We start from the raw sequence: 17,862 nt of genomic DNA on the forward strand, positions 1-17,862 counted from the left end.
ATTGTTCAAAAGTTGATGTTGGAGTGAAGTTAAATTCAGTTAATAAGAAATTGAAAGCATTAAATGACAAAATCAGTTGTATTTTTATTTTTTAAAATCATATATGAAAGTCTATACAGATCAAAACAAGTTTATTGTAGGCATATTTGTCATTCTATTTTTAGGAAGTTCTAGCAAATCTGCATGTTATTTATTTTTTTAAAGATATGGATAAAAAACGTTTTAAGAGGAAATGATTAGATTTTATTCTACATTTTTATCTTATACGAATTTAAACAAATCAAAACAAGTCATGTTAAGCGTATTTATCAATTAGGAAGCTTGAGCACATCTGCCTGATAATTTCTTAATTAAAGATACACAAACATTTTCGAAATGTTATTTTCAGTGGAACTTAGTAGCGTTTATTGTACACTTTATTAGTCTTAATTTGAATCAATAGCCTTTATTTTAGGCTTTATTGCAATTAATAGCCCTTAATTTAAGCATTATTGTATTTAATGTGACCTGGAATTACTGAAAAAAGAAAACATTGCAATTAAAGTTTAAACAAATTTTATTCACAGGACATCCACATTATCTGACTCTTCAGGGATAAATAAATGATAAATAATGGTTAGATAAATATGTGAAAAGTTATACAAAAAAAAATCATGTCAAGGCTTTCCTCTTATAAAAAGGTGACACCTCCATCACACTCAACAAGAATGAACACGAGAAGAAAAAAAAAACATACGAGTGAACATTAAAAGGAACAAAACACCAATACAGAATGCACAGTATGACACAATATTTGACACGGCTGTACATTAACAGTGGTCACGTCTTTGTTAAGCTACCCGAATATCACTGCCCTGACTGGGCCAGTACAACTTTTAGAAATAAAGATGAGATCATCATGTTACTTTACTATTTAACGCAGGGTTCCCCAATTTCAGTCCTTGAGGGCCGGAGTACTGCAGGTTTTCCATTTCTCCGCCTACCAACACACCTGATACTAAAGATAAGGATCGTTATCAAGCACGCAAGACTGCGGCAACTCGAGGACCGGAATTGGGGGACCCTGATTTAACGTTTTGAGTTCTATCCATGCAAATATTTTTACTATAATGTAGGTGTTTTGTTGTTGTTTTTTTTTCCCCCACAAGGACTGTCCTGAACAAAACATTGTCCATCAAATGTCAAACAGTAAAACACTGTCGAGTTTACACAGCCAAAATAATAATAATAATAATCATAACGTGCAAAATTAACTACACAGACAGAAGTAATATTTTGCTTCAGGGCTTAAATAATACAGTTATAGAGACTAATTTTCATTGAAACCTGATTGGCTTAACATAGGAACCTCTTTTGCAAAATGATACTAACAAGTACACAAGCAAGCCTCATATACGCGTGTCCAGCCATTGCAGCCACTTTTGTCATAGAAGGGGAATGCCTGAAATGGAAACCAGCAATGTCCATGGCCTTGTACAGAGCATAAACTTTGGATCCGAGAGTACCAAAAGGGCTGCGTGTCAAGAACACGTTCTGAACTGTTGTGTAGCCTGACTTGAAGACTTGGCTGGACGCGCCCTGGAATTTGTTCGTAAAAGCATTTGGACACCTTCTGGATCCACTGCAGATTTGCAGGAGACCTTCAAGCCAAGGCCCTCCGGTGCAGACGATTCCTCGTGACCGTGCCATACCAGTGAACGTTACGTGGTTAAACAAAAAGAAAACTCATTTTAATCTATTTTTAAAATGTGTGCAGCATCAGCAGTGCATCACTCTGCGCACCAGTTGACAAGCGAGCACAGCCCCAGATCACGTAGCTCTCTTTTCATTCACATCTTCTGGTATTGAGAGCAGGCCCCATCCCTTGGTGTTATGGTGAGGAGCAGGGTTGAATGCCTTGTCAGGGATGGAAGGAGGGGATAAAAAGGAGAAATAGAACATTTGTTTTAGAGGGAAACTAGCAATGATAATTCGATAAAGCATGTTGTTACCTGTTTTGCCTTCCCCCCTTTGTGTCTGGGGTGAGGTGGAAACTGCGCCATTATCAAACAGAATGTACGCTTTGCTTATAGTTCCAACAACAATGTGTCATGACACTGATGGACTAAACACAGTGAGGCACAGACCTGGACCACATCAGGCGTTGGTCCGACGAGGCTGTTGTCGCTTTTGGCCAAGAGCGCAAATCCTTGAGGCAGGAGCACACGAGTCCTCTTCCTCAGCAAAGATACTGAAATGGGTGCTGTAGCAATACGCAACATGTGATCATTTCACAACCCGTGTTTTGCACAGTGTAGCTCACTTACCGCCAAAACGATGCCTGCGCCTCATTAGAGCAAGAGACCGTGGCACAAGGAACTGAAAATGAAACTTGAAGTTGTGTTACAATCTAAAGGTCACTTTGACAATTAACATGTGGGTTGTGTTTGTGTAAATTAAACGCCGTTGATGTTTCTCCCATACGCTATTGCGATTAGGGGTGCACCGATCACAATTTTCCGGCCGATCATCGATCTTTTAAAGAGTCTGACCTGCCGATGTCGATTTTTGCCAATCCAGATTTTTTTCATAATAAGCAGCCATCTTCAATGTTCCAATCTTGTTTTATTGGAAAAACATGGATCAATATCTGTGAAATAATGCAAACAATTGGTTTTAACTACACATTAATTATTTATCTAAAAAATACAAGCCTATTGGTCATCTAAGCTGAAGAGGATATTTTTTCAGACCTATGAGGAGAGGAGATGAGATCGGTGGAAAAGATTGGTTTATTTTTCTTAAGGGCTCGGCGATCACCGATCCCCCAAAATTAAGGAAAATCGGGGATAAATCGGCCGTCCGATCCATCGGTGCACCACTAATTGCAATGCACAAAGTACTTTTAAAGCTAGATAACAATTTAATGTATAGATTTGAAAGCAAATATGTGATTAAAGTTAGTTTGTAAAAATTAGATGGTTTGAGGTGAAAAATGTAAATACTGTTGTAGGGCTGGGCAATAAATCGAATGAATTCGATACATCGTCATCTTTAAAAAATCGAATCGTTGAAAATTTGCTAAATCGTGAAATCGAATTTTGTCTTCTGGATGATTAAAAGCTGTTGTTCTTATGTTCTGTTACATCCAAATGCTTTTATGTGATGTAATTTTGCATTAAAACTGATCTAGAATCAGTATACGTTACTGGTGTCTGAACATTTTGCACAGGAATTATTTTTGAATAAATGAAACCTTTAAGTAAACGTTTGTTGGATTTATTAGGTTAAAATCGATTAAAATCCTAATCGTCCTGAATGACTGCAAAAAAAAAAAAAATCAAAATTTTATTTGTTGGCCATATCGCACAGCCCTATGTGCTGTAGTAATTTATAGGATTGAAAAACTACAATATTCAAATTGACCTACATTGCGCTAATAACAAATTGGAGAAGCAATGCAATAAGGTGAAAATGCTTGTATCCTATTGCTCATGTTTGGCAAGTGCCAAGGACCCCCCCCCCCCCCCCCCAAAAAAGTAAAAAAAAAAAGTACTCATCATTCATGAGGACGCGGCCATAACGTGGCCATGTACGTCAGAACATACAAATGGGACTTTTCAAGCGAGGTCCAGACCGTTACCAAAACCTGTCACTTATGCCGCCGACACCACTGATCCGCAATGAGCTGCCGATGCTGTGGACTGTGACTTTACCGTCAGCAAGTGTGGCATGAGGTCACGTGTTCAGTGCTCCTATCGCTCTTGTTCTGCAGCCTGGAACGAGCAAATGCCCAGCTTGGACCTCTCCCTCTCCCTTTGCTAAGGAAATGAAAAGTTAGACGAGGCATAAAGTCACATACTTCATTTTTTTCAGGACATTTTTCATCTACTTGGTTCTGTGTGACCAGTAAGTTTTTTGATGTATTTTTTTTAATTGTGACTGTTCTTGAATATTTTTTGTTGCTAATAAACTTCTCCTCCATACTTCAGACCACTTATCAGTAATATAGCAAAAAAATAAAATAAAAATACAATGAATGACAAAACTTTCCAGAAATCTACTGTATATTGAAATAAAATGTTATTCACCATTAAGCATACTGTCACATTTAAACTGGAAATTAACACACTTTCATGCAAAACAAAACTCGATATTTTAAGATTATAGGTAAATATGTACACTTATACAGACAGCCCCTCTCTCTTATTCAAAAGTCATGACGAGATAGCTCTTTAAATCTTACTTTTACATTCATTCACATGTTCAGTCAAACTACCTCACATCACAACCCAAACATGTAGAAGATGCAAAGCATGTAGTTAGAAATTAAAGTTGATCCAATTGCATCATAATAAACAAATGATATGATCATTTATGCACAAAACTACAACGCAAATACGCGAGATTTTCATTCAAACCACCTCATAGAATTGCCGATTTACATCAGTTTATGTTTAGAATAGCTCATGAACGATCGCGATTCAATGTGACTACATAAACACTAAAAAAATATGACAAACCTTACCATCAAATCGCTTAATGAACTGTTAAACTAGTCGTAAACTCCAAAAATTGCTGCACAGCTTGCGAGAAGTGGCGTCGCGATGTAAAAGAATGCTTCACAGCATTTTCTTTTTTAATAGTGCGTCCTGTTAACTTTGACCCTGACCAAAACGTGCCTGCAGCGCCACCGCCAGTCAGTGGCCAAAAATATATTGCGCGGGTATCGAACTAAGCGCTACCGTTGAAAATGACTGGTAAAAAGTTGAGAAAAAAAATCAAGCGTTAAGAAAAACCGAATGTTTATAAAAAAAAGTGAATATGTATAGTAAGATGTTTAGGAAAAAGTTCCCATGTATAGTAAGGTTTTTTGTTTGTTTGTTTTTTAGAAATGTTTGCCATCTGCGGCACTAAAAATATTTTGTAACATAAGTACTTGTATGTGTTTTGTATCTACTCATATTATTATGAAGGCAGTGGTGTCCCGCCGTTCAAGCTCTCTCTTCCGTGGGCTGAACCAATCGGGCACATTGCTCAGGCCATGTTGTATTGACCAGACTGTAAATCTATATAGAAATGAACATGGACGTGTTTAGCAGTAAACTGCAGTTATGGCAAAGGTTGCAAAGCAAGTTTATCAACATGAATTTTCTCCTTTGTTTTGACTGACGCCAAATGTTTTCTTGCCAGAGAGTGAATTTAAAAATAGCGGTAATGCCTGCTGGTGGCAACTCGGGGTCAGCTTTCACTGCGGCTCGTGACTGTGCAGCTAATAAGCATGAATGGTGACGAAGGTCACGTCAACACAAGATGACAAGAATGAATTCTTGATGGCCTCAATCTCAACACCCCGCCATCTTACGACGCAGGCCCGAAATGCAAAAGTCAGTCAAGAATAGTATAGAAGGGCCGAGAAAGTGACGCTTGTCAAAGAAAAAAAATGGAGAAACAAGTCCAGACTGTTGCCGGCCATCTTCTATGCATTTGTGTGTGTGTGACGGCGGGATGAGACGACAAAAGGCGGAGAGTGGCAGCGCCGAAGGGGAGGATTGAGGGATGCGAGACGAGCAGACGGGGTGGGGGAGCAAAAGCGAACAGCGGGGCCTGTCAAACTATTAACGTCATGGCGTGAGCCTGCGGGTTCCTGGTGACACGGGAGACGAGTGGACATATTTAGCATCGCGCTGTAAACACGTACGTGCGCGTACGCACGCACACCTGGCCCACTTATGAAACATGTAGATCCCACAAGTGCTCTTATATCCTTACATGCAGGGAAGATGTCCTTTTTACCCACATTACTGGATTTCTTTCAACACATTTTTACGATTGTAGACATCATATGTAGCATGGCATTATTTTTATTGAAACATTATTGATACTGACAGGTTAGATTATTTAGTGATATAAAAAAAAATAGACCACAGACTCATATTTTTATTCAGCCAGTCCCCAATAGAAGCATTCAAACAGTCAGAAGCAGAAGGCTTATTTATTCAGCCTTGATAATTTTTTTAAGTAAACATATACAGTGTTGGTATTGGATTTTGACAGATTTTGCACACAGAAAATTGTGTTATATTGCTATAAAAACATGGAACCTACCAAAAGAAAGATTAGTCTCTTCATTCATCAGGAAAAAAAAAATCAAATTTCTATCCGTTTCCGTTTTGCAGCCATTAGCATTAGAATATAGCCAATTTTCATCATTATTCACAAATCTGCTTAGAATTGTGGGGAAACGGCTTGTTTTCAACATGGCCCTCGTTCATCTCTTATACTCTGCTACCACCTGCTGGCCGTTTGTGTAATAACTACCATTTTTTTCACCTGTTCTCTGCAGTTGCGAGGCTGCATCAAAGGCTTTCTGTATGCATAAAAAAAAAAAAAAAAAAACGTTAAAAAAAACGTATACATACGTCTTTGGGACACAATACATTTAAAATAGAACATATTTATTAAGACTGGGTTCAAAATATCGATATATCGATATCGTTATATGGCTTTTCATATCCCAATATCGATACATAAAACCATGTATTGAGTTGAGTTGAGTATAGAAATATCGAACCCGCCCCCAACACATACAAACAAATGCTTCCGAGCCCATATCAGTTACACGGAGGAAGCCAGTATCGATCATCTCCCCACCCACACCCTCCCCTCAACCACCACTGGAACATTTGCACAAAAAAAACAAGGTGAATGTCGTGAGTGTCAGTGGTTTTTTTTGTCACTTTTTTTTTTACACAGCCTGTACTGTGGTTGTAGTTGATTTAAATAATTATTTATTGTTTTTATAAGGCCATGTTAAATAAAACCGAGTATTAATGTAACTGCAATGGATTCAATTCTTAATTTAAATATTCACATTTTTACAAATGCATTCATTTACAACAAGAAGTTTCTACTATTTGCAGGACTGGTACTTTTGACTGTCTAAAATAGGTGCTGCGTGAATTCCTCAAATGAATCGAAAATCGTTGTGAATCGTGAAATGAATCGAATCGGGCCCTTGTGAACCGAATCGAATCGATCCTGGAAATCTGAATCGATACCCAGCCCTAATATTTATATGTTTTGGGGAGGAAATTAGTTAATGGCATTGTCAGCTTCTAAAATGTAAGGTAATTTTTTTTTTTTTTTACAAGGACATGATGTACAGTAAAATATGGATTCTTTCACAAAAAAATCAAAAGATGTATATTATAATAATCACATAATCTGAACATGTTTTTATTACACATTACACAGTAACTAAAACAATCAAATGTATGTATGTTTTTAACATGAATTCTTGTCTAGTAAACATGACATCCTACTGTATAATAATTAAAATAATAATCATGCCTTACTATGACACTGGATTCATACCAGTTCATCATGAATTCTTACTATACACCATGAAGTATGACGTCATACTATATTTCATATCATACTAAACGCAGAGTTCTGTTGTGGAAAATGTCATATCATGTTACTTTTGTCATGATGTTCATGTCATGTAATAAAAATATAGAACATCTGATTTTGAAGCTAAAGACTTGCGTTGGTATATGTTCCCCAGCAAATCTACACAATTGTACATCAAGGTGCAGTCAAATGACTCAACAGATGGTGTCACCCACATTATGGAAAACAGCATCCGCATGCCGATGTGCGTTTTTACATAATCACATCAGGAGGCGGCTGTCGCCCTATATATATATCCCCTAAACAATTGTGTTAAAAACGTTGATACTTTTCAGGGAACAGCCCCCATCAAAGTCGAGCATGATTACATACATACGCCGAAGCGTTGAAGCAATTAGCATTCCTGTCCAGATCTTGGGAACCTTTCCCCGGTTTCTTGCGTTTATGGCTGATTTCACAATATGTGCACGGCTAATGGCATTTCCAAACATGTTGTGCGTGGAGATGGCCTCATTTACATCGGAAATTGCATCCGAGCTGTTCGGGAGTTGTAACGGTCGGGTTGAAGCAGAGGTCGAGCCTTGCGTGCGCATCCTCATGGTGACCTTTTGACCTGATCGTAGTACAGTGATACCTCGGCTGACGAACGCTTTAGCTCACGAACTTTTCGCCTCACGAACATTAAATTCGCGAGAATTTAGTCTCTGCTGACGAACTACTTTTCGGCGGACGAACCAAACCACGCGGTCGAACAGCACCACGGTGGCGGCCACGAGAAGCTGACGCACGCTCACGGCGTCCCAGTTCGTCACCCCCTTTCTTTTAGTGCGGACGCGGTTTGTGTTTGATAGACATTTTGAGTGTACTTTTGCTATTATGGGACCGAAAAAGACCCCACCACAGGCTCGTGTTAAGCCTAATGCTTACCAGCGAGGGACGGCGATTCGGCGGCGCGTTTGCATTGTAGTCAATGGAGTTCGCGCCACTAAAAAAAAGCGAAAGTGCCTTCACGTACCTCAAAAAAGGAGAAAATCGTGCCACGGCTGTTTAGTCCCAGGAAAGAGGTGAAAGTAGTTGGCGGTGCTCACTTTTTGTTGACTCGCTAAAGTGCTCCACTTCCTTGTTCACCAAGGGACACGCCTCCTCCGCTCCGGTGAGCACGAAAGTGCGAATGAGCGACAACCGTTCCATAAACACTCTACGCGGTGAAACGCTCACGAATGAAGTAAGTCTACCATTGCTACTATCCTTAAGAACTACCATCACAAAGTAAAATAAAACGACTTTATTATACAGTACAATTTATTTCTTTAATTACAATACAATAGCACATTTATTATACATAAAATAAGGTATATTTTTGTGTAGTTTTAAGGCTTATTTAGTAGAAAATTATGTTTTATAGGGACCTGGGAACGGATTATTCTCATTTTAATGGTTTCTTATGGGAAATAAATGTTCGGAAGAAGAACTTTTCGGCTTACACACACTCTCTGGGAACCAATTAAGTTCGTGAGCCGAGGTATCACTGTACAACCGTCCACAAGTGTCTTCCGCATGTCGGCACGGGAACGCTCGTTGCCTGGCAGACTAAAACGTCATCGAATTTTATGATGTTGAAGCGAAAGAATGCAAATTGACTCACTCCGGCCCAGTAGGTGGCAGTAATGTACCTGAAAAGGACATTATTACTCATAGAGTGACAAAAATACATGTATACGTACCTTTGTTGTACAAGTTCTTAGTTTTATTCGCCAACACTGGCGGAGACAATCAATTTGAAAGATAATAAAAACTTTATGAAACTAGCAAAACTAATTTCCCCTCATGGGATTTATCTATCTATCATCCATCCATCCATCATCTATCATGTATCATCTATCCATCCATCCATCCATCCATCCGTCCGTCCATCTGTCGTCCATCTGTCCATCCATCATCTATCCATCCATCTACCATCAATCCATCCATCTATATATCATCCATCCATCCATCCATCCATCCATCAATATATCGTCTATCCATCCATCCATCCATCAATATATCGTCCATCCATCCATCCATCCATCCATCCATCATCAATCCATCCATCTATATATCATCCATCCATCCATCCATCCATCCATCCATCCATCAATATATCGTCTATCCATCCATCCATCCATCCATCAATATATCGTCCATCCATCCATCCATCCATCCATCCATTCATACATCCGTCCGTCCATCCATCCCTCATCCATCCATCCCTCATCAATCCATCCATCCATCCATCCATCATGGATCATCTATCCATCTATCATGTATCATCTATCCATCCGTCCATCCATCCATCTGTCTGTCCGTCTATCCGTCATCCATCCATCCATCCATCCATCTGTCCGTCCGTCTATCCGTCGTCCATCCATCATCCATCCATCCATCCATCCATCCATCCATCCATCCGTTCGTCCATCCACCCAGCCGTCCGTCCATCTGTCGTCCATCTGTCCATCCATCATCTATCCATCCATCTATCATCAATCCATCCATCTATATATCATTCATCCATCCATCATCCATAAATATATCGTCCATCCATCCATCCATCCATCCATCCATTCATCCGTTCATACATCCGTCCGTCCATCCATCCCTCATCCATCCATCCATCCATCCATCCAGTATCATCTATCCGTTCGTCCGTCCGTCCGTCCGTCCATCCATCCATCCATCCATCCATCCATCCTCGTTTCTGAAACGAAACAAGTCATCAAACAATAAGGCAGAGAGTCAAACAGTTGGCAGTAACGACAGCTGTCATTCTAAGGAATAAGAATGTAAGGACATCAGAACATCTGCACATGTAGTCTTTTGCTCAGATCATTTGACACACTAAATTGATGGTCCGGATCATGTGTGCTGTTTTTAAATTCTATGTATTTATTTATTGCCTCGCACACCCTCAAGTATAAAAGTCTGCCTCTGCCAGTTATTGGCCAATGAATCAGACTGAAAGCATATCAATGGCAACATATGGCAGTCCGCTCGCAACTTTCCAGCAAAGTGGTTTGAGCTCAAGCAGACAATTGCAAAATGTGCACAAACAAAACAAGCCGCATGCCCCCAGATACACTAATCGCATCCACAAATACAATTTAGGGGGTATTATGTTCCCTATCCCCACTTTTATCTACGACTCATTTTAATTAAGTGGGACACTGCTTTCATTTACTCTTTGTAATGTTTTGTTTGTGTTTTTCTCCCCATTAGTTTGGCCTAATCTCAGGATTGCGCACGCCAACAGACCAGGCTGCATAAAAATTTGCTTTCACTCGAGGACAACAGCTTGAATACATTATTATTACATTTGGTTTTTCTTTGACTGATTTGGAGATTTTGTTGCCAGACACGGCATGAGAATTAACTAAGATCTTTAGTCTTGCTCCAGCCCCTGCAGAGACTGAAGTGGAATCACGTCACACTGCGTAATCACGCTACAATTCCACTGATTGTGCCAGTGTGAGGCAGCGGATTGTGCCCCTTTTAGAAGCCTGATAACAATCTTAATCTTTAGAATCAGGTGTGTTGGAGGACAGAAACACCTAAAACCTGCAGGACTCGGGGTCCAGGATTGGGGAAGTCTGCTTTAAATACATCATCACAGCGCCGTCCCCTGATTGGTTGGTCAGAGCAAAGTTTGACGTGCAAAGCACATCTTCATCAGTGAGGTTGAGATTGAAATAGTTTTAATATTTGGCGTTTTATGCCAAATTATTAGATACATATTGATTGCGAACTGATTTTGATGATGTGTGTTGTACACTTGGGTTCTGTTGTCGTGTTTTTTGGGTTTAGGTGACTGGCCAGGTACAACATGCACCGCCACTAACAACTTCAAATTCTACTCATTTAATTAATGTAATATAGTTTATTCTGAATTATTCAGTTAGGCAAGCTGTTATTTTAGTCTATACTATTAATACTTACACAGTGACTAGTAATATGTGAGTTTCAAATCAACTGACCAACTAGTCAATTACTACTAATATATTTGCCAATACCTTAGTTAGTTGGAACTACTAGTACAAAGGAAGTAGTGAATACTGTGTAGTAATATTTTGATTTCATTTTTGCAGATTGTGAAGCTGCTCTAATGAGAGCGCAAACAAAACAAAGCAGTTGCACTTTTCTCTGCTAATTTGCATATCAGAGAGAAAAGCACAGAGATTCTGCGGTGCAGGAAAGTTTGGGACCTCCCATGATTTCCCCCTCAAGTCCGGAAAAATGAAAGGGTTTGTTTTTTCATTCTATCGCTGCCATTAAAAAACAAAAAAACAAAAAAAACAAAAAAAACAAAAACGAAAACAGTGAACTTACAATTACTAGCCTAAGTGCAATTTCTGGAGTAATTGCGCGGGAATGCTGAAAGCTGAACGCTAACAGCAGAATGCTATGATTTGAATGCATGTGGAAGGCTTATGAAGTAAATTGAGAGCTAAATTATGAAATAATTAAGACATCCTGATTACTGGACAATGCTGGTAATGCTGGTAACTTATATGTAATACTGTAAGTAATGTGGAATCAGACGATATATATCCCAGCAGGTGTGAATTTTTGAAGCTAGTTGAAATTTGAACAGTGTAAATTAGAAGTATTATGTGGGAGTTGTTACGCAGCATAAAAAAATGTGTGGAGGAAAAAAAATCATAACTAGACTAAGTGCAAATTCTTGGAGAAATTGTGTGGGAATGCTGAAAACTGAATGCTAATAGCTGAATGCTAAGATTTGAATGCATGTGGAATGCTTAGAAGTAAATTGAGAGATAAATTATGAAATTATAACCTCCTGGTTACTGGACAATGTGCTTTACCAACTGTGCCACCAAAGCAGTATCAGACACCTGGTTATGATGATAAGCTATATGTATGGAAGTGGGCGTGGAAAGTGATACTTAGAAATAGTTCAATGTCTGTCCCATTGAAAATGAAGGGGGAAAAGTTGATATTAAATGTTAAATTGTGCAAATACTGTAAGTAATGTGGAATCAGACGATATATACCCCGGGAGGCGTGAATTTTTGAAGCTAGTTGAAATTTGAAAAATGTAAATTGGAAGTATTATGTGGGAGTTGTTACGTGGCAAAAAAGTGTGGAGAATAAAAATCACAATAACATATGTGGGAATGCTGAAGCATTTCCACAATGATTGGACATAATGAGATCTGCTGCATTTGAGGAAGGTTGGAAGTCGGAAATATCCCAGTTCCGAGGTGAAAGTAAATCACCAACATCGTTGTGGTAGTGATACAATATTTTTAGCTTTGGTCCTCAAAACTCATTTTGACCTCCAGCAAACTTGCCTTCTGGCAATTTTGCTTTATTGATGTGTTTATCTTATTTCATAAGAATTCCATACAGGTCAGTAGTTCACCGTATAATTTCATGCACAGAGATAGCAAGCGTACGGTCACGCACGTTGTGTGACGTCAAGTCATGTTGAATATTTATGAATGAAGAAAGCTATCTAGTTTTATACTGGAGTAAATTGTGTTTTACCATTCACGGTCTGCATTTCCAAAGGGGTCACCATTGTAGAGTAACGTCACATTACTCTGCATGTGGGACTTCCCGAGTTCAAGGGGACGTTGCCGTACACACTTCCAGGTATGAAGTCGGAAATGTCCGACTTTCCTCGAATGCAGCGCTAGGCTAGCCTGGATTTTTGTGTGCTCCTGGTGTCATCATCCAGGTATAATGGAGGACAAGCTCCTGTCAAGCGGCTGTTGACGCCACTTGACAAAGCGCACGCTGACACACAATTTTGCCAACAGAGGAGCGGTGGAGGCCATCTGAAATGAATTCCTTTTGTCAAGCAAATGTTGACTAGTGAAATTTGTGAGGCAATTCAAGACAGAAAATCAAAAAGACAGAAAAGACATGACAGAAAATAATTGAGAAGCACTTGGTTAGAGAATGTAGAAATGTACGGGGGGCATTTTTTTTTTTGTGTGGGTATTTTATTGGTAAAAAAAAAATCTAGAATTTTTGCTAAGTGGGAATTTCTGGAATGTTGAAAATCATTCCCCAAGGTGAATTGAATGTGCTGAATGATTTAAATTTCAAATAGGAACCTGTGGAATCTGTTAAGTTGAATGTGCCAGTGGGAATTAATAATGCATTTTTGTTGGGAAAAGTGTCAGTATAAATGTGTTTGAAAGGTAAACGGCATCAAATGTTGATCGATTGTTTTTCAAAATTACAGTAGGCTAAGTGTTTACTTCTTAAATAAACCAAGAAAGATTTTCAAGGCATTACCTATCTCAGGAAATAGAATTTTGTCAAATTCACACCCTTTAAATGAGTAACATTAATATTCAAAATCTTTGGTGATGAATATTAGTCAGCTAACTACCTTCAGCTGTCAGATGACTGTGATAGATTTAAAAAGCAAGTCAAAGTGGCTAAAATGATATATAACTTACCTTTGTACGTGTTTTATTATTATTATTATTATTTTAAACTTCCTTATGTTAAATGTTTTAAAGTTTGTTGAATAATGTTTTAAGATTATTGTATGTTCTTTTTAGTAAATTTTGTCACCTATTTTCATTTATTTTTCTTCCTCTGAATGTTAACTACCGTTTATTGATGCTTATGTGTCATCTTTCCTTGTGTAAAGCACATTGAGTTGCCTTGTGTATGAAATGTGCTATACAAATAAACTTGCCTTGCCTTTGTGTCAAAAGTAAACTAAAGTACTGTAATTTGGTTTGCAAAAGAGTACACACAATGTCTCCCTCTGTGTAGCTAAAAGCATCAATCATCTGTGAAAGAAGAGCAGTCCGGGTATTTGCAAAAACATTCCTTTATTATAAATAAATCTCCTTTTGGTATAAAAAGCGGCATGCGTCACCCATGGTGTGGTACAGGTTCACAACCCAGTTAGCCAAGACAGTGGGAGGAAACACACTCATCTCAGTATGCAAGGACAATTCATCGACAACGGTGAGACAAGAATGAAAAAGTTGCCACAACCACAAAAATACTTACGATTAGAGAAGAACAACAAACATGTTTCGAGTCTCATAAATTGATCTCTTTTTAAAGAACTATTTCTGGCCCTTATGCATACAAGGTCTACATAGTTTCTCTGTATATTTTTTTCCTGTCTTTTCATCCACTTCTTGGTTTTGTCTTAGTCCAGTCAAGGCTCCTATGTCACATTGTCCTTTATTTTTCTTATATTTTAAACAGGTACGTTCAACCGCGAGTAGTAGGCGTGCCGTTTGTGGTCCCATGTCCCATGTGAAATGATACAAAATGTCTCATGCTTGGATTCTGCCTGTCGCTCCATCCTGGCGGGCAGCCAGTAAGTTCTTCTTTTTGTCTTGAGATGCACTTCAGATGGCGTGATTGCTGTAGCTGACATATGTTGTTTTAGTGGATGAAGCTGCACGACACAAGAAAGGGACTTTTAGCACCCTGCTGAGCAACAAGTGGTGGTGGTGGAGAAGAAGAAGAAATGTCGCCCCGCCCGATAACCGTGTGTAGAAGTATTCCAAGAAAATTTGTGTTCTCTTACTCACTGTTGGTCTCCATGCTCTCACACAACTCCGTCTTCACTTCACCGTTGGGCCGGTCGCCTCCCTTCTGCGAAAGCTTTCCCGACATGGCGGCGGCGGTCACGATGGCCTGCGACAACATCGATCATGTTCACGGAAATGATTCCATTTATTTGACACGTTGAAGTGCAGATTTTTACCTTGAAGCTGCGTTTGCGTTTGGGCACGTTCTGCTCGGGGTGAACGAGGATGATGTAGACTTTGGGCATGTAGAGCATCCCCAGGGAGACCGAGGCCGACAGACTGAGCGAGATAGTCAGGGTGGTGGTTTGGATGTACATCTACAATATGGGGGGTGGGGGGGGGAGTGAGACAGGCCAAAAGGTGATGACAACGCCATGAAATGTGCTGTATTGTGTTTTGCCGCCGTGCCGTTTATTGCACGGGCAATGTTACCTGCTTGTCTCATTTCAGCAAGATGAGTTTTCAACGACAACATTTCAACAATGACGCTTTTTCTTTATCACACTGATTGCTAGAACGGAGCGATTGTCAAGCTGAAGGACGTACGTGCATGCATGGCGGTGTAGACAAGACCCTTCTTAACTGAGTCACTCGCAACCATTTTCACTGAAGCAACCCCCTTCCTTCGCTCCAGGCTGTTTTACTGACTGATTTTGCAAGATTAGAGTCTCTTCTTTTATCAGGAAAAAAAAAAAAAGTATATTTGTATGTGTTTCTGTTCCGCAGCAATTAGCATTAGAATATATCTAAGTTTCATCATTAGTCACATTCCTGTTGAAAACTGTCAAAAAGAGCTTGTTGCAACACATGGTCCTGGCTGATCTCGTATACTCTACTGCCACCTGATGGCCTTTTTTTTTTGGTGATAACTATGATTGCTTTAAGTCAACTCTTCATGTCAGAAGCTGCATCAAAGCTTTTTTTGCTCTTGCATAAAAAAAAATAAAAAAAAGTAAAATATGTTTTGGTGAGTAAAGAATAAAGTATTAAGAAACATATTTACATGTGTTTGGGTTTGAATGAGTATAATAGACCCTATAATTAAGCCATTTTCATGTACAACTACAATGAGGATTCATGGATTGGATAAGCTTCAATATTCCTTGAGAATGGCTTTTAACACATGGTAACACTTTATAATAACTATCCGTTATAAGTAGTTCATAGATCATTAGTTGATTGTTAATTAATGAGTTGTTAATGACTTATTAAATGTTTGTTAACTGTTTTTTAAGGATTTATACTTATGACTATAAACAGTTAATATGTCATTATTAAACTGTTAGTTATTGAGTTATAAATGACTTGTTAACTGTATATTAATCATTTGTAACTATATATTATAAATTAGTAAGACTAAGTTAACAAACTATTAGTAAATTACTTAATAATGACTTGTTAAGTATCAGTTAATAGTTTATATCCGTTATTAGGACGTTATTCTAAAGTGGTAGCTATTCCTCATTTATTAACTGTTATTAAATGAGGAACAGTTGCAACTTTACGATAATATCCTAATAGTATAAATTAGCTACTTACTAGGGGTGTGAATTGCCTAGTACCTGACGATTCGATTCGTATCACGATTCACAGGTCACGATTCGATTCGATACCGATTAATCCCGATACGAATGGTCACGATTCGATACCGATTAATCCCGATACGAATTTATAAGTCGATTGTTGCGATTTTTTTCCATTCAAATTTAGAAAATACTATCAGTAAATTTGTACATGTACACTGTAAGATTTGTATAAATATATTTATCTAAAACTTGAGGCTTATAACTGTGAGCCACTGTACACAAACAGTTTGCAATCTGTTTCACATTTGAACAGCATTAAAATAAAAATATTAAGGCTTAATGTGCCGTTCATATAACATTCTTCCATGCTCAAGGTGTGAATCCTAAAAAAAAAATCAAAAAAAAAAATAAATAAAAAAAAAAAAAAATCGATTCTGCCAATTATTGAATCGATTCGAGAATCGCGCGATGTAGTATCGCGATATATCGCCGAATCGATTTTTTTTTAACACCCCTACTACTTACTAATATTTAACTTCTATATTAGCTAATTCTTTACATAGTAGATGTTAACCATCTACTAATATGAAACTTTGTCAAACAACAAACAGGTGGAACAAGTTGAAAGTACAGAATTTGAAGGTGAAATTTAAAATATAAAATTACTATGCCTTACCATGCCTAAATATCAATTTTCCGTACCATTGAACTTTTTCCACTCATGTGCTCCTCTACAAAGTTTCACTGGTATAGTATTAGTAGATGGTTAACAAACTATTAACAACTGCTGTAAAGAAGTGAGTTAATCTACTACTTAAATATTAGTTATTACTCTATTTATGTTATTGGGACGCTATTCTAAAGTTGCAACTACTCCACATTTACTAACACGTAATAAATGAGGAATAGTGGCAACTTTATAATAACGTCCCAATAACCTATACAAACTATGAAGTAATACTTATAAAGTCATTAGTAAGTAATTTTCTAATAGCTTGTTAACGATGTATTACTAATTTATAAAATATAGTTATGAATAATTACTATACAGTTAACAAGTCATTTAGAGCTCAATAACTAACAGTTTAAAAATAAAATTTTTACTATTTATAGACATCATTTTAAAACCTTAACAAACAGTTAAACATTTAATAAGTCATTAATAACTCATTAATTAACAGTTTACTAATGGTCTATTAACTAGTTATAACGGGTAGTTAGTGTTACCGTGTGGGAACCAGGCTTTAACAAGTTCCCTCGGATGGGGAAAAATGGAAACCTGCGTGCTTTATCAGGAAACACTTTTAAGGCCTCACATATGCTTTAAAGTATTTTTTTCATTATTAAACCACAAACATGGTATGATTTTC

The 17,862-nt window shown here is 38.1% G+C and overlaps 2 protein-coding genes across 5 annotated transcripts in view; both read right to left on the bottom strand.

Annotated features, from left to right (window-relative positions):
• Window positions 1-538: 538 nt before the first annotated feature.
• On the bottom strand, window positions 539-4,656 carry LOC144004204 (uncharacterized). Of its 3 annotated transcripts, none has more exons than XM_077501232.1 (6): window positions 4,508-4,656; window positions 3,696-3,800; window positions 2,307-2,358; window positions 2,127-2,242; window positions 1,992-2,016; window positions 539-1,896 (listed from the first exon to the last, which is right to left on the bottom strand). In XM_077501232.1, the coding sequence occupies exons 2-6, from the start codon at window positions 3,711-3,713 to the stop codon at window positions 1,871-1,873; spliced, it is 237 nt and encodes a 78-aa protein (XP_077357358.1). In that variant the 5' UTR covers window positions 3,714-3,800; window positions 4,508-4,656; the 3' UTR covers window positions 539-1,870. The 3 variants fall into 3 exon arrangements, with proteins under 3 accessions (XP_077357358.1, XP_077357356.1, XP_077357357.1); XM_077501230.1 differs by having other exon boundaries at window positions 1,992-2,033; XM_077501231.1 differs by lacking the exon at window positions 1,992-2,016.
• A 9,577-nt stretch (window positions 4,657-14,233) lies between these two features.
• Window positions 14,234-17,862, bottom strand: part of grm8a (glutamate receptor, metabotropic 8a) — a 202,315-nt gene continuing 198,686 nt past the window's right edge. Inside the window, exons 12-14 of one of the 2 annotated variants that reach the window (XM_077499682.1) lie at window positions 15,143-15,283; window positions 14,967-15,072; window positions 14,234-14,830 (exon numbers count right to left, since the gene is read on the bottom strand). In XM_077499682.1, the coding sequence (XP_077355808.1) occupies window positions 14,781-14,830; window positions 14,967-15,072; window positions 15,143-15,283 (297 nt within the window). In that variant the 3' untranslated portion in view covers window positions 14,234-14,780. Of the gene's footprint in view, window positions 14,831-14,962; window positions 15,073-15,142; window positions 15,284-17,862 lie in introns of both variants that reach the window. The other variant, XM_077499683.1, reaches the window with a different exon arrangement.

This window comes from Festucalex cinctus, chromosome 16 (genome assembly GCF_051991245.1).
Source record: "Festucalex cinctus isolate MCC-2025b chromosome 16, RoL_Fcin_1.0, whole genome shotgun sequence".
NCBI lineage: Eukaryota > Metazoa > Chordata > Actinopteri > Syngnathiformes > Syngnathidae > Festucalex > Festucalex cinctus.

What these genes read in the sequence shown, in the direction of transcription:
- LOC144004204 (XM_077501230.1), bottom strand. An exon ending in GCGCAGGCATCGTTTTGGCG is followed by an intron (nt 2,243 to 2,306) that starts GTAAGTGAGCTA and finishes GTATTGCTACAG; the next exon opens with CACCCATTTCAGTATCTTTG. An exon ending in AAGGGGGGAAGGCAAAACAG is followed by an intron (nt 1,897 to 1,991) that starts GTAACAACATGC and finishes ATCCCTGACAAG; the next exon opens with GCATTCAACCCTGCTCCTCA.